General features: G+C 50.1%; 2 protein-coding genes across 11 annotated transcripts; one reads left to right on the forward strand and one right to left on the reverse strand.

Annotated features, from left to right (window-relative positions):
* Window positions 1-65: 65 nt before the first annotated feature.
* On the reverse strand, window positions 66-17,477 carry MDC1 (mediator of DNA damage checkpoint 1). 10 transcript variants are annotated; one of them, XM_037519325.2, is made up of 16 exons: window positions 17,334-17,477; window positions 16,837-16,915; window positions 15,185-15,323; window positions 13,927-14,307; window positions 13,771-13,846; window positions 11,831-13,200; window positions 11,177-11,242; window positions 10,935-11,027; window positions 9,593-9,796; window positions 8,862-8,905; window positions 5,971-8,403; window positions 5,781-5,903; window positions 5,488-5,670; window positions 5,131-5,256; window positions 4,917-5,027; window positions 66-3,381 (listed from the first exon to the last, which is right to left on the reverse strand). In XM_037519325.2, the coding sequence occupies exons 3-16, from the start codon at window positions 15,318-15,320 to the stop codon at window positions 3,214-3,216; spliced, it is 5,514 nt and encodes a 1,837-aa protein (XP_037375222.1). In that variant the 5' UTR covers window positions 15,321-15,323; window positions 16,837-16,915; window positions 17,334-17,477; the 3' UTR covers window positions 66-3,213. The 10 variants fall into 10 exon arrangements, with proteins under 10 accessions (XP_037375222.1, XP_037375220.1, XP_037375227.1 ...); XM_037519323.2 differs by having other exon boundaries at window positions 16,837-16,918; XM_037519330.2 differs by having other exon boundaries at window positions 9,593-9,769; window positions 16,837-17,171.
* A 2,511-nt stretch (window positions 17,478-19,988) lies between these two features.
* TUBB (tubulin beta class I) lies at window positions 19,989-23,456 on the forward strand. The gene is made up of 4 exons (XM_037519332.2): window positions 19,989-20,225; window positions 21,550-21,658; window positions 21,907-22,017; window positions 22,227-23,456. Exons 1-4 carry the CDS (start codon window positions 20,169-20,171, stop codon window positions 23,282-23,284), a joined length of 1,335 nt encoding a protein of 444 aa, XP_037375229.1. The 5' UTR covers window positions 19,989-20,168; the 3' UTR covers window positions 23,285-23,456.
* Window positions 23,457-23,695: the final 239 nt, after the last annotated feature.

Genomic DNA, 23,695 nt, shown 5'->3' on the forward strand with positions numbered 1-23,695 from the left:
GTGCAGAGGTTACAGTCTCAACACTTTTTTTTTTAAAGATTTATTTTATTTATTTATGCATACAAGAACTAGCGTGTAGGCCAGGGGTGCGGGGAGGTGAGAGGGTTCACCAGAGACAGAGTGGGTATCAGAACAGGCAGACTGACTGAAATACACTGCTGAGGGAGCAGCAGGAGGGACGAGAGGTCTGCTGTGCATTGTGGGTCGGGATCCAACTCGTGCTGCAGATGGCTTCATAGTCCTGCGACTTAACCCCTTGTGCCACCAGGCAGGACCCCCTCCCCTTAACACTTCAATAAACCTAGGTGAGAGAAATTGAGATTGTTGGCCCAGGTTGAGACCCCAAAGCTCTGACCTTTCATGTCTTGTAGATTGAAAACAGTGACTATTTTACCACAAAAAAAAAAATAGATGCTTATTCTGCACGTAGCACTGTTGCCTCTCCACTTACTAAGAAGGGCAGAGAACAACTCTGTAATACAGAAAGATCTGTTCTCATAATACTAAAGGCAGGTGATTTGTTAACCAGATATAAAAATACTAAATTATTTGTGACAGAAACTTTATTACACTTGTAAACTTTGCAGTAGGTTAATTTTTAAAAAAGATTTATTTATTTATGCATACAAGAACTGGGGTACAGGCCAGAGGTGTGGGGGTGAGAGGATTCACCAGAGATAGTGTGGGGAACAGAACAGGCAGACTGAAATACACTGCTGAGGGGAGCAGCAGGTGAGACGGGAGAGGTCTGCTGCGCCATATCGAACTCATGCTGCCGTGGCCGCAAACAGCTTCATAGGTTGCGTCTTAACCCCTTGTGCCACCAGGGAGTGCCTGCAGTAGGTTAATTTTATCCAAGTTTGTGATCAGGAACTGCAGGACTTGACTCTGCAGCCTCATTAGTTTGATTCCATTTACTTAACAGAAGCTACAAAGACCTGTTGTTTTAACACACTTTCCCTGTAGACCTCTTTGTAATACCTGCAGACTAACATTCATATCTAAACAGCAGAGTAAAAGTAAGGTTTTCTCCATCAGAAAGATCAGGCAGCTAAAGACATGTGATCTAGTCACACCTTAGACACTGCTAGTTCCTGCAATTTACAGGCAGAAGAAACATACCCAAAGTGATAAATTTCCCCAGATGAGAACTGCTAGTTGAGTGGACTCAGGGATGAGAAAACTGCCAAGCATCATCCCACAGGCTCCACATTCCTTCTCTGCGGGCTCCTTCTCTGCCCACCCTCCTCTGAATTAATGCTAGTGTGTACTGTATCAGCTATTTTCCCTTCAGAGTCACACAGGAAGTTGTCCTGCATGGATGATCAGTGAAGAACATAGCCTTGATGGGGGAACCCTCACTACATAAGGCTTTTCATCCTTTTGGCTTTAGAGAAGTGGTTAAAAAGAGAACTCTGGATACCAGGGTCCTGCAACAGTCTTTGTGATTTCTCTGCATCTTGTCCACTTACTTGTTAATTTCCATTTTACTGAACTCTTCCAAATTATCCTGATTTGACTGTGCCATTGTTTCTTGCAGGGATGCTGACCCACAGACACTCTTATACAGCGTGCAATATGTTATGGGGCTCACTGGAAGTATGAGGAAAATCCCTGTTCTTTAGGAGCTTGAGTGCTAAATAGGGTAATAGCACCGCAGGTATTGCTAGGAATACTGTGGCCCTCAGGGACCCATGTCCCCGTAGCTTCACATAGCACAAGACTTTCAAGGCTCTGAGTTGTCCAAGAGTACTTTGGGTCCTACTGTGTGCCACACCCACAATGGCTGTGCTTAATATATGAGATTTGATATATTCAAAAACCAGCACAATATTTGACAACGTTCATGCTATTTCTACTACACCCCAGCTTTCGAAACCTGAGTATAACTTATAGAAAAGGGCACAAAGCCAAATTTCCAAATTTTTTTTGTGAAGTTCATATAAAATGAACCATCTGAGAACAATTCAGTGTTATGTGGCACATTCACAATGTGCAGATCTCCATCTAGTTCCAAAGCCCATTCATCAGCACCAAATCATACCCTATAACCTGAAGAAGGGCTAGATCCATTGAGCAGTCACCTCCTATTTCCCCTACCCCTGCCCCAGACCCTGGCAACCACCAATCTACTCTCCGTATCTACAGACTCACCTATTCTGGGTAATTTAAAGTAGTGAAGCATACAATGTGATCTTTTGTCTGGCTTCTTTCACTTAGCAACCTGCTTCTGAGGGTCATCCTCCAAACGTTGATCAGTGCTTCATCTCTTCTGATGGCTAATCCTATGGTATCCCACATCCTCTCACCCATTTGTGTGGTTTCTATCTTTTGGCTGTTACAAAAAGTATCACTATGAATACTGGATATGAACATTGAATACAGTTATTTGTTTTGAAGACCTATTTTAATTCTTAGCAAGAGTGGAATTGCTGGGTCACATGGTTGGTAACTATGTTTAACTATGTGAAAAACTGTTGAATTGTTTACCACAGCCTGAAACATTCTTCATTCCTACCAGCAATGTGTAGTAAGTAAGGGTTCCAATTTCTCCACATTCTTGTAACCAACCAACTTCAAAAATTATAAGAAATGTTACATAGAAAATACATTATACCATAAGGCACAGAGTGAAAATTTATCACAGAAGCTAAACATAAGCTCTAATGTTATAAATACTGGAAAAGGTGGGCATAAAAGTGCAGACTTGTTCAAAGTCAAGGCTAACGTATGCCTCTAATAAGACAGGTCCAGAAGAGTGGGAAATATTTCAGTAGCATTCCATAACGCCATCCTCAAATTTACTCACTCCAAACATCCCTTCAAGTTCCCGACACTAAAATTGGTCCCACTATGTTTCAGAAGATGAGTAAGAATCCCAGTTAACAAATAGGAAAGAAAGATGGTTTTCAAATGGGGGGGCAGGGATGTGTGTGCCACCGAGCATTAGCACATCGGTTCAGCTAAATAGGAGCAGCCATTCGAAACATCGGAGCCTGGGATTCGCCAACTTTAAATGGCCATTACAAAAAAATCTGTGGCTCCTAATCTCCCTATCTTTGTTTTACCCATAAACATTTTTGAGCCCATTCATGTTCCAAGGCTAATAAGATCAGAATAGCCCAGTCCTTTCTAAAGCCCTAAGTTTTCTTCCAAATATTTTCTGAACTTTATTTACTGGCCTGGGAGAGAAGTGGGCTTGGGGTAGTGTTTTCAGGTGGATGACATTTCCGAAGCAGAGAGGATGAAGTCCCCTGGCTTGGCTTCCTGCTTCAACACTCCTGTCAGCAGGAACTCAGGTGAGACGACGGGCAGCCCAACGCGACAAGGAATGGAGCACCGAGGGAAGTCCTGGGAGCATGTGATCACAACTCGCTGAGGCTGGGAAAGAGTGCAAAGACAGGAAGTCAGAATCAGAGAAATAGATCTGGGTATACGAATCAGTCTTAACATCACTAAAATAGTTCCTCCTGATATGAAGCCACGAAGCCCGCTGCACTGTCTATACAGCACTCTTGCAGGAAAAGTTGAACCCGAACTTATGTGCGCTTTTAAAATTAACTACGATGGGGCCTCCCTGGTGGCGCAGCGGTTGAGCGCTGGGTTGCAAAGCTGCCCGCGGCCTCTGCAGTGCCGGTTCGATCCCTGGCTGCTCCCCGGCCACCGGAGGAGGATCCCACATGGTGCGCAGACCTCTCCTGCCACCCGCTGCTCCCCTCAGCAGTGTACTTCGGACCTTCTGCCTGCTCTGCTCCCCGCTCTGGCTCTGGTGAATTCTCTCACCCTCCCGCGCTTCTGGCTGCACCCAGTGCATGTATAAACAAAACAAACAAACAAATATAACAAATAAATAAATAAACATGCCTCTATAAAAAAAAAAAATTCAGAAAAAAAAATAAAATTAACTACGATGTACAGGACCTATAGAAGATAGAAGATGATGATAAATGACATGAAGGGACAAACAGAAAAATCCAGGCTGTGGAACACTCTAAAGGACAAGTGACCTACTTTCTGCAGAAAGTCAAAGACATAAAAAAAAAAGCTGGATGGGTTTGTGGATGCTGTGAAGAGAACTGAAGAGATGCAACATTTGTGGCAATACATGGACCTTGTTTGAATCTTGATTTGAACTATAAAAAGATATTTTCAGAGAGCTGGAGAGAACTGGTTATTAAAGGATGAAAAAATGACCTGGTACAAAGGGTTAAGCAAAGGGTTAAGCTGGTACAAAGGGTTAAGCAAAGCACTATGAGGCTGTCCGCAGCCTCTGCAGCATGAATTTGATCCCCAGCCTGCCAAGTAGCTACCCACGTAGCACAGCAGACCTCTCCTGTCTCACCTGCTGCTCCCTTTAGCGGTGTATTTCAGTAGGTCTGCCTGTTTTGTTCCCGGCTGTCTCTGGTGAATCCTCTCACCCCCCACACCTCTGGCCTGTACCCCAGTTCTTGTATGCATAAATCTTAAAAAAAAAAAAAATGGGGCCTCCCTGGTGGCTCAAGGGGTTAAGACACAGCACTATGACGCTATCTGCAGCCACTGCAGCACAAGTTCCACCCCCGGCCAGGGAGCTATCCACATGGCACAGCAGACCTCTCCTGACTCACCTGCTGCTCCCCTCAGCAGTGTATTTCAGTCAGTCTTCCTGTTCTGTTCCCCACTCTGTCTCTGGCGAAGCCTCTCACCCCCTGCACCTCTGGCCTATACCCCAGTTCTTGCATGCATAAATAAATAAATCTTTAAAAAAAATATCCATTCTGAATCGGCAGACATCTTCCCCTATTCCCATCCCTTTCTATACCACAGTTCCCCCACCCACCCTGCCACTCCTCTTTATTCCCACCTGTACCTCCATTTTGTTCTCCAACCACCTCTGTAACTGCCATCTCACCACCTCTAGAACATGCCATCCATACCTTATAGGACCGGGGCATACTAGGTAGGACGGTGCCTCCACAGCAGCTGATTATCTCTCCCATCTGAGGTGGCGGGGGCTGGACTCCTGGGGTGACATGGACCTCATAGCCCTAAGAGGGAGCAAATGAGTAGATGTATACATGGGTGAGAGCCATGGACATCTAAGGGCGCTCTGGAAGGAGGGCTGAAGCAAGGGATGAAAGACAGCCTCACCTCCAGCAGCCTTTGTTCCCGAGCCCGGCGCAGGGCTTCCCGAAGACTAAAGCCAAAGTTCTTCTCCTGTTCAGGATCAGCCACCACGTATTCATCCGGGGGCAAGAAGGAACCGGCCTTGCGGGACTAAGGACAGGAACAGTCAGCACCAAGGCTCAGTTCAGCCCATCTCCCAGCTCTTCTGCCCAGCATTGTAGGGAGCCCGTGAAATGGTTTTTGAATCAAGCCTTCTGCTCGTTACCCACCCTTGTTTCCCACAGCCCTCGCCTCCCGTCCCATCGCCTTTGAGAGCGCTATGTGAGCTGGCCTCTCCGGTCTCTGTCTCTACTGGTCTGCCACCACCTTCAGGCCTCTCACCTGGTGCAGCCAGTCCAGGGAGAGGATGGGGATCCCTCTCCCCAGGGCACACAGGAACTTGACTGTCCGGCGGATTCGATCAGTCACCAGATGGGAAGCCTCTGTCACTGAGCTGGCCAGACTGCCCCCCAGCGCCAGCACCGCCCGCTCTCCTCGCGCATCCACCACGCCTGTGAACAGCACCTGTGGAGGGGTGAGCGCTGGTCACAGCCACCCAGGCCACCAATGCGTGGCTCAAAAACCCCTCATTCACCTCCCTTTCTCCCACAAAACCACATGCCCTCATGTCTTACTTTGGGGGCTGTGGAGTCTTGGTTAGGTTTGGCCCGTCGGAGGCTGCGGCTAGATATTCCCTTGGGTTCCTCAGTTTGGTCTCTCTTTCTCTTGACTGGTCCTGGTATTGCTACATGCTGGGACTGAGAAAGACTTTAGTGGGAATTTCTGAGCCCCTAGGCCCTTTTGTGCCCCTAACCCTTTCCTTACCTCGTCCTTCATTGGCCTCTCTGCAGCATCTTCTTCCTCTTCCTTGAAGAATATTGTCTCCTGTGGCACTTCCCCTCTTTGGAGTCGTTTTTGAGGTGGGGGAGAGTCCATGGTATCTAAAGGCCTCTTGCAGCTTTGAGAAGCCTTGGGACGGGTCTCTAGGGTGAGCTCAGTGCTATCTGCTGCCTCTGCCTTTTGGATATGGGGACCCTGAGTGGATGTCTTAGGAGGCTGGGCAGAGACAGGCTCAGATGTGGCACTAAAGGCCTCAGCTGCTCTCACAGCTCCCCGCCTTTGGTTCCTTGAGGACTGGCAGTTAGGTTCAGGGGGTGCAGGGCAGGGTTCAGGGACATAGGAAACTGTGAGGGACCCATGTTTCCTAGTGGCCCTCGGCTTCCTGCTTCCATTGGCTTGAGGGATAGACTCCTGGGGAATAGGTTGTTCTGTGGGGACAGGAGACTGGACTTCAGGAATGGGCACAGCATTTGCTGTAGAAGACCTTAGAGTCCTGCTCTGACCCTGATCTATGGCCTTGGGAGAGACAATCTGGTCTGCAGAGGCAGGAGGTTCAATATCAGGGGATGTGGGTACAATGGGCTGGGGGTTCTTCACAGAGGGCCTATGAGTCCTGCCCTGAGCAGTCTGAGGGCTGACAGACTGAGCTTTGGAGACAGAAAGCTGGATCTCAGGGGTTGTAGGATTAACTGGTTTGGGGGTTTTGACAGATCTATGCGTCTTGCCTCTAGTGGCCCGAGGTATAGGTTCAGGGGTGACAGGCTGATCTGTGGGGATGGAAGGCTGGAGCTCAGAGGTTGTGGGGACACCTGGTTCAGGGGTCTTGACAGAAGGCCTATGTGCTCTGCCCCGAGTGGCCCGAGATATAGGTTCAGGAGTGACAGGCTGATCTTTGGAAGTGGAAGGCTGGAGGTCAGGGGCTGTGGAGACACCTGGTTCAGGGGTCTTGACGGAGGACCTGTGTGTCCTGCCCCGAATGGCCCGAGATGTGGGCTCAGGGGTGACAGGCTGGTCTTTGGAAGTAGAAGGCTGGAGCTCAGAGGTTGTGGGGACACCTGGTTCAGGGGTCTTGACAGAGGACCTATGTGTCCTGCCCCGAATGGCCCGAGATGTGGGTTCAGGGGTGACAGGCTGGTCTTTGGAAGTAGAAGGCTGGAGCTCAGGGGCTGTGGGGACACCTAGTTCAGGGGTCTTGGCGGAGGACTTGTGTGTCCTGCCCCGAGTGGCCCGAGATGTGGGCTCAGGCTGGTCTGATGTGACAGGCTGATCTGTGGAGGTAGAAGGCTGGAGGTCAGGGGCTGTGGGAACATCTGGTTCAGGGGTCTTGACAGAGGACCTATGGGCTCTGCCCCGAGTGGCCCGAGATGTGAGTTCAGGAGTGACAGGCTGGTCTTTGGAAGTGGAAGGCTGGAGCTCAGGGGCTGTGAGGACGCCTGGTTCAGGGGTCTTGACAGAGGACCTGTGTGCCCTGCCCCGAGTGGCCCGAGATGTGGGTTCAGGGGTGACAGGTTGGTCTGTGGGGGTAGAAGGCTGGAGGTCAGGGGCTACGGGGACTACTGGTTCAGGGGTCTTGACAGAGGACCTGTGTGTCCTGCCCCGAGTGGCCCGAGATGTGGGCTCAGGGGTGACAGGCTGGTCTGTGGGGGTAGAAGGCTGGAAGTCAGGGGCTGTGGGGACACCTGGTTTGGGGGTCTTGACAGAAGACCTATGTACTCTGCCCCGAGTGGCCCGAGATGTGAGTTCAGGGGCGACAGGCTGGTCTTTGGAAGTGGAAGGCTGGAGCTCAGGGGCTGTGAGGACGCCTGGTTCAGGGGTCTTGACAGAGGACCTATGTGCCCTGCCCCGAATGGCCCGAGATGTGGGTTCAGGGGTGACAGGCTGGTCTGTGGAGGTGGAAGTCTGGTGTTCGGGGGCTATGGGGATACCTGGTTCAGGGGTCTTGACAGAGGACCTATGTGTCCTGCACTGAGTGGTCTGAGATGTGGGTTTGGGAGTGGCAGGCTGGTCTTTGGAAGTGGAAGGCTGGAGCTGGGGTTCTGTGGGGAAAACTGGCTCAGGCGTCTTTACAGAAGATCTCCGAGTTCTAACCTGAGAGACCTGAGTTGGGGGCTCAAACTTGACGGGCTGGTCTGTGGGGGTGGCAAGGTGGGGCTCAAGGGCAAGAGAAGAAACTGGAGTGGCAGTCATCCTGGCAGACCTCTGGCACCTAACTTTGGGTTCTGGATGGTGTAGCTCCAGCTCTAAGGACACGGGAGTCTCTGGAGCTACCTGACTCTCATTTTGCCTGGTCCTGGGAATGGGCAGCTCTAAGGAAGTTGGAGCGGGAGAAAGGATGGGTTGAGGTACAGGATTTTTTTGGCTTTGGAGTGAGGCTGAGGCTTCAGGCACTGCAGGAGGCAGACAAACATCTGGGGATTCCTGGGGAGAAACAGACGCAGGTGAGGAAGAGGCAGAGAGAGGTAAGACTTGGATACTGTTCCTGACACTTGTCAATGGCTAGCGTGTGCTCACTGGCATTTCCATCTGTGACCTCTTCCACTAGGCTGGGAACCTCCAGGGCTGAAGCAGTTCTCTTGCCCATGGACCGCTACCCATAATGCCAATTTAGTGCTCTCCATTTAAAGGATGACAGTAATAAGGAGGGTAACCATGGAAAAGAGGAAAAGGACTTTTTTTCTGAGTCGGGTAGAGAGAATTTGGAAAACAATAGCTGCTGAAGGTTGAAGGATAAAAGTCACGTAAGGAGTGATGGAAATGCAAGAAAAAGTGAGAATATGGGGAAGGAGATTAAAGGAAGGTCGGAGAAGAAAGCAGTGGAGTGGATGTAGAGATGACTTATGGGGTAGGCAGGGGGAGGTAGAGAAAGCAGTTCTCACCCTGGAAGCCTCCTCACTAGGTGGCATCTTGCAATTCAAGTGGCCTACACAGGAAGCAAAAACAATATGGCTGAGCTCTGAGCAGTCAGTTACTTGGGAGCTGATTATCATGAGGTTGTGTAACACCTTGGGTCACCCGCTGCCTGCACTTGCCTCTCTGCTGCCTTATGGGGCTCACTGGGGTTCCCCTTCCTCCACCTGACTGGGTCCCAGAAGCTACTGGGGTTGAAGCAAGTCCCTGAAGGTTCCCCACTCCTCTTCCAGGTTCTGCCTGTGCTGGTCCTGGCTCCCTCTCTGCCTCTCCTCTCTTGGTCTCTCTCTGGTATCACTTTAGGCACCTTGACTTCTGATTCACCCAGTGCCTGCCCTCTCTCTGGTACTCGTTCCTCCACTACTCTTGCAAATATTTCTCTTGCAAGAGCCTGCCTTTTTTTTTTTTTTTTTTTTTTTTTAATCTCAATAGACTCAATTCCTACTTCAAACTCTCCATATCCCTTTTAGTACTTGCACTTTCCAACTTTCTATTAGACTCTCGTATCTAAGATTCACTAGCTATTGCCTGTTTTTGTTCCCTGTCCTGTATCGCCCTGGCTAGTTCTTCCTTGCCCACACAGTTCCTCTCTTTCCTTCTGGAATGGTTTCTTGTTTCCCTCGCCATGGCTCTCTCTCCAGGGTCACCCACTCTGCTATTGCTCTTGATGTACCCATATCCACAGTCTGCATCCTTCTACCTTGAATCCCCAATGGCTGTGTGTGAACTGGGCTCTCTGGATGTTGGCCTTGCAGTGAACTGTCACAAGGTCCATGGGCCTCAAGGTAGGCAGCAATGGGCTGGGTCTCAGAGGCCTCAGACTCTCTTGGACAGAATGGCTGTGTAGCCAACACCTCCCATGGCTCATCCAAGGCACCTGGCAGTGATGAGTCAGAAAGAGAGGCTGAAGAGATAATAAGTTGAGAAAGGATTAATATAAACAAATGGAATAATAAACCTAATGGGCTATTAAAAAAAGCTGTGAATAAGAGAGATAGTTTTAATATTTAATATTAGTGTCAAAAAATAAGGTCAGGGCCTCCCTGGTGGTGCAAGGGGATAAAAGTCAGCACTACGAAGCTATCGGCAGCCACTACAGCACGAGTTCAATCCCTGGCCAGGAAACTGACCTACGTGGCACAGCAGACCTCTCCTGTCTTGCCTGCTGCTCCTCTCAGCAGTGTATTTCAGTAGATCCATGCCTGTTCTGCTCCCTACTCTGTCTCTGGTGAATCCTCACACACACCTCTGGCCGACACTCCAGCATTTTATGTGCATAAATAAATAAATCTTAAAACAAAAACAAAAAACCATGCCTTCAAATAAAAGTTCTCACAGCAGTCTCTTAAAAAAATGAAACTGGGGCCTCCCTGGTGGCTCAAGGGGTTAAGACTTAGCACTATGAAGCTATCAGCAGCTTCTACAGCATGAGTTTGATCCCTGGCCAGGGAGCTAACCCACATGGTGCAGCAGACCTCTCCTGCCTCGCCCGCTGCTCCCCTCAGCAGTGTATTTCAGTAGATCTGCCTGTTCTGCTCCCCACTGTCTCTGGTGAAACCTACCCCCCCCCACACACCTCTGGCATACACCCCAGCTCTTTTTTTTAAAAAAATTTTAATATTTATTTATACAAGAACCAGTCACCAGAGGCAGAGTGGGGAACAGACAGGCAGATTGATGAAATACACTGCTGAGGGGAGCAATGGGCGAGACAGGAGAGGTATGCCACGCCATGAGGGTTTCCTGCTGGCCGGCCAGGATCGAACCCGCGCTGCAGAGGCTGCGGACAGCTTCACAGTGCAGCGCTCATCTGCCTGTGCCGCCAGGGAGGCCGTGCACCCCAGCTCTTGTATGCATAAATAAGTTAAAAAAAAAATGAAGCTAGACTAGTTGCTCTATAGGTGTGACTTAGTATTTTTTTCTGATGAGACAGAAAGACATCAGCAAAATAGTTAAACAATGTAACAATATGACAGAATCACACAGAGAGAGAAAACAAGGATTCCAAGTTATGGGCAAAAGGAAGGCAGAGTTCCTCATACCTGGGGTCTGGAAGCTGCAATGAGAAGGGCCGGGCTCTTGGGTGTGGCTGAACAGGAAGGCCTGGGTGGGTTCATCCTCCATGTGCTGGACTGCTGCACAAGGAAGGATGGCCTGAGCACAGTCCTCCATGGGCCTCCTGGGTCCCAGGCCCCGCACACGCCAGCTTTCACACCCTTAAGGACCACCAGCGTACTCCCCCAGCTCCGCTTGTACCAGTATCCACACGACACAATGTCCTCACCTTCCAGGCTCTGATTCTCTCTCTCCACAAAGCACTGTGTAGCCTGCAAGTCCAGATCTTCAGAATCTGGTGGGGGAAGAGTACAGGGTAGAAAATAGATCACATCTGACCCGAAAGTCCTTACTTTTCCTTTATTGTTTCTCCTCACCTTCCTCCCCTATGTAAAGCATTGAGTGTTGGTATCTTCCCCAGCTGGAGGAGGCTGGGTCTCCTCTAGATGCAGCACAGGCAGCTTTATTGTGCTCCCATCTGCTTCCACATCTATTCCTATGCTGAAACTTAATCCCCAGAGTGAGGATGTTAGAAGGCAGGGGCATTTGGGAGGTCATGAGGGTAGAGCCTCATGGATGAAATTTGTGCCCTGATGAGAGACTTCAGAGAGTGCCCTGTGCTCAGAGAAGCCAACGAGAAGGCAGCTGCTTATGAGCAAGGACGTATGCCCTCAACAAATGCTGAATCTGTTGGTGCCTTGTTCTTGGACTTCCCAGCTGCAGGAAAAATAAATGTGAAAATAAATTAAATAAATGTGAAAATAAATGTCTGTTTTTTACAAGTCCCCTTGTGTATGGCCTTTTGTTAAAGGAGCTCAAATGGACTAAGAGACCCTATAGGCATTATTTTAGGGGTCAAGGAGGAAGGAAGATGAGATCTTACCATCATGGTTGTCTCCAGAGTCCTTGGTCCCGTGCACATGCAATTCTCTCTCCTTTCCTGTGGGGGTCTGAGTTCCTGCTCTCTGTGGCTGGGTGGGTGCCCCTGGAGTGCCCGTGCCCTTTGAGACAGGAACATCTTGCTTCCCTTGTGGCACAGGTGACCTTCCCCGGACCCCTTTCTCAAGTGCCTTCCCCTGCTCCAGGACGGCTGCAGCCTGTTCTATCATCCCCTGTGCTGGAAGCTGGCTCCTTCTTATACCTGCCACCACCGAGAATTCTAAGGCTGTGCCTTCTTCTGCATCTGTTTCACAGTCCTCAGCTGGAGGAGCCTGGGTCTCCCCTAGATGCAGCACAGGCAGCTTTGTTGGGCTCCCATCTGCTTCCACATCTATTTTATTTGTCCACGCCACATGCACCTGATGCTTTGCATCTGTGGCAGAAGCCCGGCTACTGTCCAGGTGGACCCTGGGTGAGCTGTTATCTTCCTCCATCTCTACATCATTGTCTCCAAAAGGTGGTTGGCTCTTTTCTGAATGTGCCGTGTCTTTATGACCTTTAGGGATAGTCTCTCTCTTTTTCACTGAGACCCCCTCTTCCTCCAAGTCTGTGTCACTGTCTCTCCCAGGGGAGATTTGGCTTTGCTTCAGGACCCCTGGTTGGGGCCTGTGTTCTTTTACTTCTGGATTTCTATTCCAGGTAGCGGCATGACTCTCTTTCAGACAAGCCAAAGTGAGCGCTGCGGAGACCTCTTCCTCGTCATCTGTATTGCTGTCGATCACAATGGAAGCTCTGCTTCTCTCCAGAGGGACCGTTACTGGATCCTCACCCTCCTCCACATCTGTATCACTACTAGTGGGACTCTTCTGCCCATGTGCTAAGCCAGGTACCCCAGGACTCTTTGTACTAACTCCATGGAAGAACTGTCTTTTCTTCATAGGAACTACAGCTGGGGTCACGGGCATCCCCTCTTCTTCCACATCAGTATCACTTTCTATGAAGCCACAAGGCTGGGTCATTTCCAAACGCACCTCCGCTGGTCCTCCAGTGGCCGTGCCCTCACCTTCCACATCTGTGTCACTGTCCTCCCCTGCAGGTTGGCTCCTCTCAACATTCACCCCAAATGGAACCACCCCAGTTCTTGCACCCCCCTCAACTTCCGTCTCATTGTCCCTGTCCTTCACTGAATGTTGATCCTTTCCAATTTGGGTTTCAGTTGTGCCTCCTTCAGTTTTAGGCTGTTCTGCCTCTGTAGTCGAGGAGGCCTCCCTTGCTGCTGGTAGCTGGTTTTCTTCTTCATCTGTGTCACTGTCCAAGTTGAAAGCAAAAGGTGGCCCAGGGCCATCCTGGGCAGGCGAATGCCCCTCTTCATCACTGTGAAGGAAAGAGAAGAGTCTAATGAATCTATTTCCCAGGCAGAGACACCCCCACTTACCTGTGACCTCCCTGAAGGCAGACACAGATAGTATGTTTTTCTGTCTTCAGTAATTAGTACTACTTGGCCCATCGGAGGTACACAACAGAAATTCAGCTGAGTGAAAGAGTATGTGTAGTCTCCTATTCTCCACTTTTAAGACAATTATCTCTTAGAGATGGATCCTCCAGCCCCTGTTTCTTTCTTTCTTTTTTTAAAGATTTATTTATTTATGCATACAAGAAATGGGTTGTAAGCCAGAGGTATGGTGGGTGAGAGGATTCACCAGAGTGGGGAGCAGAACAGGCAGATCTACTGAAATACACTGCTGAGGGGAGCAGCGGGAGAGGCAGGAGAGGTCTGTTGTGCCATGTGGGTAGCTCCTTGGCTGGCTAGGGATTGAACTTGAGCTGTGAATTCATACTGCAGTGGCTGGCGAAAGCTTGAGAGCTCTGTCTTTAACCCCTGCGCCACCAGGGAGGCCACTCTATTTCTTTTTGAAGACATGGGTCTGGCACTTGGACACTCACCTCTCTGGAACTACTGTTGCCAAAGTGGAGGATGTGGCACTTGGTTCATTCTCCACATACCTTTCAGCAAGAGAATCTGTCAAGAGGAGTAACGCAAGCTGACAGTCTTACCCTCACCAGGCCCTCTCCTCACCCACACTCCCAACACACACCTACCTACTTCCTCCTCGGAGTCCTCAGCCAACAGAAGCCCCCGAGATTGAGTTCCTCCCTGAACCCTGGGTGTCTCCTCTACAGTTAGAGGGCCCCGGGAGACAAAGGGCAGGGAGACATCCCGGCGATAATACTGACAGGGCAAGTCACCAAAGAGAATCAACTCCTGGTTCCTCAGACGATGACTCATCCCCGGGCTCAGGACTTTAGGAGGCCTCAGGATTTGAGTACCATTGAGGCTCCCACAATCCTGGAGGACAGGTGCCTTGTCCCAGGCGAAGATTTCAATCACTGCATGTTGTTTGGAGATGGATGGAAAGGGCAGGGCCACAGAGCAATCAGGCATCCGGCCTACCACATTCTTCCCGAGGTATAGTGGGAAATCTAAGGACAAGAGAGGTAGAGTGTTTCCAAGGCCAGAGGAGCCTGACCTGCTATTAGGAAAGTGTTCCTGTTAAACAGCCCCCTACTCACCCAAGGTCCCACATGCATTAGAAAAATAAAAAATCCCTAGGACATCTAGATATTGAAGAATATGCAATGTATTATTATTCAAAGTAAATACCCTATCCATTCACACTGCGCTTTATTTATTGTGGTAAAATATACATAAACTTCCCATTTTAAACATTTTTTTTTAAAAACATTTGTGCTTTATTTATTTATTTATTTATTTATTTTATTTTTATTTATACAAGCACTGGGTACAGTCAGAAGCGCGGGAGGGTGAGAGAATTCACCAGAGCCAGAGCAGGGAGCAGAGCAGGCAGAGGGACCGAAGCACACTGCTGAGGGGAGCAGCGGGCGGCAGGAGAGGTCTGCGTGCCATGTGGGACCCTCCTCCAGTGGCCGGGGAGCAACCGGGGATCGAACCGGCGCTGCAGAGGCTGTGGGCAGCTTCGCAACCCAGCACTCAACAGCTGCGCCACCGGGGAGGCCCCCATTTTAAACATTTTTAAGCATACAATTCAGTGGTACTAAATACATTCACACTGTTGTGCAACCATCACCCCCATTCATTTCTAGATCACGCTAGATTATTATCTGAATCTCTTTATCTTCTATCTACTAAAGTAAAGCAACACCCAGTAAGGCCAGGATAGTGGTGTAGCGCTATTTACTCACTCAGTCACCTCTTCTTCATTCCTAGTAGGAAAAATTTTCAGATATCCTTCAAACATATAAAGCGTCTTGCATTCCTCTGTTTCCCCACAAAAATAAGAAATCTATAATAGTACTTCAGTACCCAATACCCCCTGACCTTTTTCTGGTCCATGGACACTACTGAAGATACGCAGTCGTCCTAGGGGCTCCAAGTTATACCCCAATGGTTCATTGGGTTTCTCTGTCTCCTCCTCTTCTTCAACATCCCAGTTAATAACCTGGGTGTCCTCCATGATCTGGGAAGCAAACACATAATTGTCATCTCTGTCATTGGTTCACAAACAGAGCCTCAAGGGAGGAGATTGATAATCCAGGGTAAATCTGAAGTTATAAAGATTAATGCTTCTCTTTCTCTGCCAACCATTCTGTTGTTTATTCTTCTGAAGCATTTAAAAAGTATTTTGACTATGACACAAAGTAAGAAAGAAATATAAGGTCCCAAGTACGCAACTATATACAACATATTCATGTGCTTATTTATAGAGAAACATTCTGAGAAACAGTGCTTAGCCTTACACACTGTTTTCATTTCACTTTCCCCCCATTCTCTAGTTATGATTTATTTTTATTTATTTATACATTCAAGAGCTGGGGTACAGACCAGATGTGAGGGGAGGCGAGAGGATTCACCAGAGACACAGAGGGGAGCAGAATAGGCAGATCCACAGAAATACACTGCTGAGGGGAGCAGTGGATGAGACAGGAGAGGTCTGCTGCGCCATATGGGTTAGCTCCCTGGCCGGGGATTGAACTCATGCTACAGTGGCTGGTGATCACTTGATAGGGCTGAGATTTTAACCCCTGCACCACTAGGGAGGCCCTCATTCTCTACTTTTTAGATGCTGACTTGCAACTCACTAATTTGATTTAACTCTCCGCCACGGGGTTGCAACCTGCACCATTTCAAAGGGAGGTAGCATTTGCCAAGAATCAACTATGTGTCAAGCACAGTAGCCTCTGAGGTAGGTAATAGGGAATTAAGGCAAAAACTATTATATAGCATAGAGGGCTAAGTGGAAAGGATAGGAATAAAGGTGGTTCTGGCTGCAAAGTCCATGGTTTTATACTTTAGTAGATCATGTCAGTGTGAGTAAAGAAAATTGGAAAGAAATGTAACAGCCGAGATATACAGAGGTTTGTTGTGCCAAGCAGTGTTCTATTATTTTATACTAACTCATTTAATTGTCTCAAGAATCATGTAAAGTTCTATTATTATCTCCCATTTCTCAGAAAAGAAGCTGTCACAAAGACAGGTTAAGGAACTTGTCCCAAATCACCCAGATAATATTTCTCCTGTTTGCTGTATTTTAATTTTTCATGCCTAGACTCCAGCAATATCTGAACCCCTTTCCCTCAAGCCTATGGTTCAGCTACATGGATCTTCCCAATCTCTGAGCATACTGCCCCTGTTGTCCCCCACATCTGCATTCATTAGAATATCTTGGAGCTTCGCTTCTAGTTTTCTGACCCAACTCTTACCCATCCTTTACATTCTGTTCAAACGTCACTTCCTCAGCAAAGCCTTCCCTGGAGTCTTCCCCGCTTCCCGCGTGTCCACATGCTCCACAGTGGTCAGTGGATTTGGACCTAACACTTCTCATCCTACTGTAAACATACTTTTCCGTTTGTGCCCCCCCCCCCCCCCGTCCTGCCCCGCCCTCTCCCGCCCCCCCCCGCCCCCCGCAGACCAGCAGAACTCTTATTTCCCTTCAAATCCATCATGCAGATTCAAAGGTAGTTATGGTGCACCTGCTACGAAGTACTTGGGCTGCATTCACGAACCGAACATAAGATTAACCGTGCCTTCCAGAGTGTTACATCACCGAGTCTACTGATGAGAAGAACAAACGAAAGGAGATGAAAAGTCAAAATAGCACGGACTTCACTCCGATGCTACCCTAGAGAGTGACGGGTGTCAGGCGGGGAAAGCAGGACACCTCCTCTAGAGACAGGACCAACGCCGTCCTTATGACTGCAGAACTCAGGGGTGTCCCTGACCCCTCGCTTCAATTCAGTGGGCCACCATCTTTGATCCCCACCTCAGGGGGTCCCTCCTGGCCCAACGTCTCCCAGTGTCTTCATACCTAAACTCGGGAAGGGGAGTCAAGTAAGGGCCGGTATTATAATTCGAACAGCAAATTTCCAAATCTCCTCCGCCCAGTCGCCTCTAGGGCACGCCCCTCCCGCCCTCCCGGAGAACCAAGATGGCACCCGGGGAGACGTGGGCGAGGTCCCCCAGAACTCACCTACTTTGAGTCCCCCCGCGCGCCACCAGTAACGGCCGCAATCGGCGGCGCGAGTGCGAAGCCCGAAGAAGCCTATGTGCTGATTGGTTGCCGCTACTGTCTCTCACAGCCTCGCTGCACGCTGATTGATCAACCCGCCGGTAGTTAAAGTCCCTCCCCTTTCCGGACCCGCCCCTTAAAACTCAAAGGGGCGGTGCCTTTGGGGAGTCTAAGAACGGTTGAGTGAGGCGGTAATCCGAGAGCGCCGTAAACGCGCAGATAACGCGTTCCCATTGGGCAGCTCCGAGGGACGACCCAACGCCTTCACCACACACCGCCCACTTCCCGCGCAGTTTCCAAACCGCGACCATAGAGTTTGGTTGCCCGCGGCGGATAGAGGGGCTTACCATTGTCATCGCGCGAAGCATTTCGTGCGGCCAGAGCGCCTTTCCTCAGTCCTCCCAGATATGGTGGCCGCTGACTCAGGAGAAATGAAACTGGGTTGCGGATTGCAGTCGTGGCTGGAGGCTGCAGTTTGGAGAATAGCCTGTAGGTGTGGTGAGGACTTACTGTAGTGGATGGTCCTTTTGATTTGGCCTGTTCAGTGCAAGTCATGTAATTGCTTCCCTGAGAATATACCCCTGATGGACATTTTGAGATCTGATGCAAAAAATCCCTTGGCGAACAAGAACTGTTTTGCTAACTCCCTTAAAGGTTGACCGTAGAAGTGACTTTGCATTCGTTATCTCACTGCATCCCCACCACAATAATCAGATGGGCAGAAGTAGATTTTATGGAGGGAATTGAAGTTCTGCGAGATTAAATGACTCGCCTAGGTGCCTACATGTAAGGTAGGGACAAATTGGAACAACTCCTTTCATTCTAAATTCTGAACTCTTTCCGCTACCACAATACAACTACTACATTACGAATGTCTCAAACATAAGGCATTTGATTTTACATTGGTAGAGGGATCTTAAACAACTTGTGTTTCTTTAGGTGACTGGTGTAGTGCAAGAAAGAGCACAGTGCAGGATCTCTATGACCCAAGCAGAAGGGTGAAGGAGGAGAGTCCTGGAGCCCTCGGTGGCTTTTTCAGTCTTTATTTTACATTTTACCAGGTACACGGCAGGCAGGCGTGCCAGGGTGCCAGGAAGCTGGCAAGCCCCCTAGTTCCCAGCGAATCTTCACTTTTCAGGGCTCTCTGGTGTTCGCTCGTGGCTTTTTCTCTCTCTTCTGCTTCTCCTCTGGTCTCTCACTTGTTCCCTTCTGGTGGTTCTGCTCCTTCCGCGTCCCTTTACGCAGACCTTATGAGCCCAGTCTCTCAGCCCAGATGTATCCACCTACATATGCCCACATCCTACTTCAGGTGCTCACCATCAGGCATGCATAAAGGACCGCAGGGATCCATCATCAGTGCTAATGGCCCGAGGCAGAAAAGCCTGACAATTATTTACCCTACATTGGAAATGTGTGTTGAATTCGGTATGAATAACTATGACCTTGCTATCACATGTCCTCTGTTATAGGGCTTACAACACTGTTACAATCCTCACTAAATTGCAATTCCCTAAAAGGAATTCTTAATCCTTTTGTATCCCTAGCTTGTGGTTTGTTGGATACTTAGTATCTACCAAATGATTAATCCCTGAGAAGAAGCATGCCACTCAGATTTAAATCCATTCAATTTCCTCACATCAACCAGTCTTTTATTTCAATCCAGGGGACTCTTGAAAGGTTACAGTAGTCAGCCATTTATTTGGTCAGTAAATCAGTGAATTAAAAACCAGATTTCATCAAAGTGTCTAAAGGCAAGCTGGAAAGACTGAAATTCTACAAGGATCTCACGCCATAGTTTTATTTGGCAAGACCACAGTGTCTTCAATGCTGCTTTAAGGCCCACATCTACATGGAGGGAGACGTCTAGTCTCACAAACTGCAGATCTCAGCTCATCTAAACCACTTTTCCACTTTTTTGGGGGGAGGGGTGTCGAGAACATATCATCCAGACAATTACTTCTTTATCCTGAAAAGCCCTTTGCTGAGATTTTGTTTCTCTTTCTAAACATTTTCATGAGGAAAACTCCCAAAGAAATAAGGGGCAACCCCCTCCTCCCAGAGGTATCTGGGGGAGCAGCAGCTTACTGGAGTTCATGCTTTGGGTCGCCAAAGGGCCAGTCGTTAGCTAGCAGAGCAGGGTGCCACCTCGCTCCTGGATTTCGCTGAGCTAAGCAATCCAGTCTTTTCCCAACAGCTCCCGCTGCGGGGACTCTCAGGGCGTGCCCACACCACTTTCCAACGCCGGGCACCCCGAGATTCCCAATTCCTGGACTCCCGAAAACGAATCATTTTTTCGTACAAAAACTGGGGCACAGAGAAAAGAAATCTCGAGTAAGGTCATTTTTCATAAAAAACCCACAAAACCCAAAAACCTGTACCCACCCATTCATCCCTTCATTTTGCAGCGTGGACAACAATAGACGACTACAACTCCCAGAGAGCAGTGCGACTGTCGCCCGGAGCAGAGACCAATGGCCGAGTAATGCAGGACAGGCGTCGACTAATCAGGACCTGCCTCGCCGAGGCTTTGTCTTCCGACCGCGGCGCTGGGCGCTTTCTCCCGCCTCCCCGCCCGGCGCACGCGCGCCCCGCCCTGCCCGCCTCCTCCCGCGCCCTCCCCTCTCCTTTCTCCCTCTCAGAACCTTCCTGCCGCCGCGTTCGGACCTCGCTGCTCCAGCCTCCGGGGTCCCAGCCTTCCAGACTGCGACCAGCAGCAGTGAAAAAAAAATTACATAGCATTCTCTTGCCCCGTGTACACCTCGAGGCGAGCACAAAAATTAAAGTAAATTTTGAACCATGAGGGAAATCGTGCACATCCAGGCCGGTCAGTGTGGCAACCAGATCGGTGCCAAGGTAAGGATTTTAAACCCCTTCTTTTGTCTGTTTCTTTTGAGAAGAAATAATCAGGTAAATTATAAAGGATGGTTGTGGGACATTTGCACTGTCCATCCGTAGTCTAGGTTTGCCCAAAAAAGTTATATATGTATAATGCACAATTATCGCTAGATACTTTTTGAAAAATAGGGGATTATTTTTCTTGCTGGCTCATTTTGGAGAAGCTATTAGCAATACCCTTCAGGTTTGGGGGGGACGAGAGGACCGAGATTCTGTAAGATTTCACTTAAAGGGGATCTCCTAACGGTCCAAAGACCGGACAGGGAGGGAGATGCGCAAACGGCCCGAAACAAAGCGAGGCGGTTTTTCCCTTGTGCATCCCCCTTGGCAGGATTTCGTGGGGCGAAAACTAGGGGGAAGGGGCGAGGCTGGACCCGCAGCTGCAGAAAGGCGGGATCCAAAGATGGGGGGCGCGAGGCGCCGGGGTGGGCTGCACTGCTCTCTACCTTGCACAAAAAGATCGAGTCCCGAGGCGTGGACCCGCAGTTTTTCGTGGGTGGAAGGTTAATATATGCTGGATTAATTTCACTTTTTATTTCCCCTTAAAAAGATCGCCCCCCTTTGAGGGCTTGAGCAGATATTGAGGATAAACGGGGGCCTTTAAAGCCAGCCTCAGGACGGAGTGGTAAAGCAAGGGGGCGAAAAGCTAGCAAGGGAATGAAATTCCGGGGCCAAGGGGTTTTTTGATTTTTTTTTTTTTTTTTTTTGGCGCGCGCGGTTACAGTGTAGCGGGGGTGGGGCGGGGAGGAAGTGCGGCGGCTAGGTTGTAGCAGAAGGGCGGCCCCCCCTGCGGGGGCGGAGTTCGGGCGCCCTGGGCGCGTCTGGACAATGCGGCCCTCCGGGCGGGCGGGGGCGCCCCGCCGAGCCCCGCCCTTAGCGCGCGGAATTCGCGCCTCGGCCCCGCCCGCGCGCTTCGTTCCCTTTGTCGGAGGCGCGTTTTGCGCATGCCCCGCGGTCACGTGGCAGGGCGGGGGCGTGGTCTACTGCGGCAGCGGAAGGTGCTCCCGGGTCCCTTTGTGCGAGGCTTGGAGGGGCGGTGCCCGGTGCGAGGGCGGGCCTGCGCCTATCGCCCGGGTGGGCCGCCCACCCGTCCCGCGCCTGCGAGCCTGCGGCCGACCCTCCCCGCCGCATGGCGCCTCACATGAGGGGCGAGGGGCGTCTAGGGAAGGGCGTGGCAGGCAGCTAGAGGTGACCCCGGGCCCTAGAACAGGGCCTCCCACCGGCGTGTCGTTAAAATGGCTGGGATCTGAGCTGTCGCGAACTCCTTTCTCTCCCCCCGCAGTTCTGGGAGGTGATCAGTGATGAACATGGCATCGACCCCACCGGCACCTACCACGGGGACAGCGACCTGCAGCTGGACCGCATCTCCGTGTACTATAATGAAGCCACAGGTGAGGGCAGGTGCCGGAAGTACGGGTCCCATTCGTCTCCCACTTACCTGCAGCCTGGTCTCTGGGGGGGAGTAGGCCCTCTTCCCTTTGATGAATTCATCCTTTGCCTTTGGAGCCCTTGATTTCCCACCGAGGACAAAAAGCTAGCTCTTCTGCCACCTGGTGGCAGCGCCTGGAATCACAGTTCCTTGTCCCTATCAGTCCCAATGTATTTACCTCACCTGCCAATTTTCACTCCTTTCCTGTAGGTGGCAAATATGTTCCTCGTGCTATCTTGGTGGATTTAGAACCTGGGACCATGGATTCTGTTCGCTCAGGTCCTTTTGGCCAGATCTTCAGACCAGACAACTTTGTTTTTGGTGAGTTATACAGGTATTTGCAGATACTGCCAAGTATAATTTTTTGGGTGCAAGGAAGCAGCAAAAGATATGAGCTCTTATACAAGGCTGTGTTCTGAAATCACCAATGGAGGGTGGAAATGCAGTGACTGCTTTATTAGTGGAGGGTAGAATGTGGTCACTTATTTTCCAAAGTTTACTAATTTAGCTTACTTCTGACCCCATTCTAGGTCAGTCTGGGGCAGGCAACAACTGGGCCAAGGGCCACTATACAGAGGGGGCCGAACTGGTGGACTCGGTCCTGGATGTTGTACGGAAGGAGGCAGAGAGCTGTGACTGCCTGCAGGGCTTCCAGCTGACGCACTCGCTGGGCGGGGGCACGGGTTCTGGAATGGGCACCTTGCTCATCAGCAAGATCCGAGAAGAGTATCCTGACCGCATCATGAACACCTTCAGTGTGGTGCCTTCACCCAAAGTGTCCGACACTGTGGTTGAGCCCTATAACGCCACCCTCTCTGTCCATCAGTTAGTAGAGAATACCGATGAGACCTACTGCATTGACAACGAGGCCCTTTATGACATCTGCTTCCGCACCCTCAAGCTGACCACACCAACCTATGGGGACCTGAACCACCTCGTCTCAGCTACCATGAGTGGTGTCACCACCTGCCTCCGCTTCCCTGGCCAGCTCAATGCTGACCTTCGCAAGCTGGCAGTCAACATGGTGCCCTTTCCACGTCTCCACTTCTTCATGCCTGGCTTCGCTCCTCTGACCAGCCGTGGAAGCCAGCAGTACCGGGCCCTCACTGTGCCTGAACTCACCCAGCAAGTGTTCGACGCCAAGAATATGATGGCTGCCTGTGACCCCCGCCATGGCCGCTACCTGACCGTGGCTGCTGTCTTCCGTGGGCGGATGTCCATGAAGGAGGTAGATGAGCAGATGCTTAATGTGCAGAACAAGAATAGCAGCTACTTCGTAGAATGGATCCCCAACAACGTCAAGACAGCCGTCTGCGACATCCCTCCCCGTGGCCTCAAGATGGCAGTCACCTTCATCGGCAACAGCACAGCCATCCAGGAGCTCTTCAAGCGCATCTCAGAGCAGTTCACAGCCATGTTCCGCCGGAAGGCCTTCCTCCACTGGTACACAGGTGAGGGCATGGACGAGATGGAGTTCACCGAGGCCGAGAGCAACATGAATGACCTGGTCTCCGAGTACCAGCAGTACCAGGATGCCACCGCGGAAGAGGAAGAAGATTTCGGTGAGGAGGCTGAAGAAGAGGCCTAAGGCAGGCAGCGCCTCATCACCTCAGGCTTCTCAGTTCCCTCAGCCTTCTTCAACTGCCCCTTTTCTTTCTCAGATTTTGCTTTTTCTGCCTCTACTTTTTTCTTTTTGGGGGGGTTCTGAAACAGTGCCTGGCACATTATAGGCGCTCAATAAATATTTGTTGTTTGTTGAATGTCTCCTCTCTCTTTCCACTCTGGGAAACCTAGATATCTGCCATTCTGGGTGACCCTGTATTTCCTTCTAGTGCCCACTCTCATCTGTCCAGTTCATATTTTCCTCTATTTTCAAGATAATTCTCCCAGAAGCTGGGCATCTTCTGAATCCCATGTAGAACAATGTGCTGAGCTGGCCACCATCCTAAGGTCCATGTGGTAGCCACAGGGGAGGGAAACCAGGCCACTTTGATGGCTC

The sequence above is a fragment of the Talpa occidentalis genome, unplaced genomic scaffold, assembly GCF_014898055.3.
Source record: "Talpa occidentalis isolate TD23 unplaced genomic scaffold, MPIMG_talOcc4v2.1 talOcc4.2, whole genome shotgun sequence".
NCBI classification, from domain to species: Eukaryota; Metazoa; Chordata; class Mammalia; order Eulipotyphla; family Talpidae; genus Talpa; species Talpa occidentalis.

What these genes read in the sequence shown, in the direction of transcription:
- MDC1 (XM_037519327.2), bottom strand. Translation starts at nt 15,320, where the DNA reads ATGGAGGACACCCAGGTTATTAACTGGGATGTTGAAGAAGAGGAGGAG. An exon ending in CCCTGGACTGGCTGCACCAG is followed by an intron (nt 5,257 to 5,487) that starts GTGAGAGGCCTG and finishes TCCTGTCCTTAG; the next exon opens with TCCCGCAAGGCCGGTTCCTT. An exon ending in GGGAACAAAGGCTGCTGGAG is followed by an intron (nt 5,028 to 5,130) that starts GTGAGGCTGTCT and finishes GCTCCCTCTTAG; the next exon opens with GGCTATGAGGTCCATGTCAC.
- TUBB (XM_037519332.2), top strand. Translation starts at nt 20,169, where the DNA reads ATGAGGGAAATCGTGCACATCCAGGCCGGTCAGTGTGGCAACCAGATC. An exon ending in GTACTATAATGAAGCCACAG is followed by an intron (nt 21,659 to 21,906) that starts GTGAGGGCAGGT and finishes CCTTTCCTGTAG; the next exon opens with GTGGCAAATATGTTCCTCGT. An exon ending in ACCAGACAACTTTGTTTTTG is followed by an intron (nt 22,018 to 22,226) that starts GTGAGTTATACA and finishes ACCCCATTCTAG; the next exon opens with GTCAGTCTGGGGCAGGCAAC.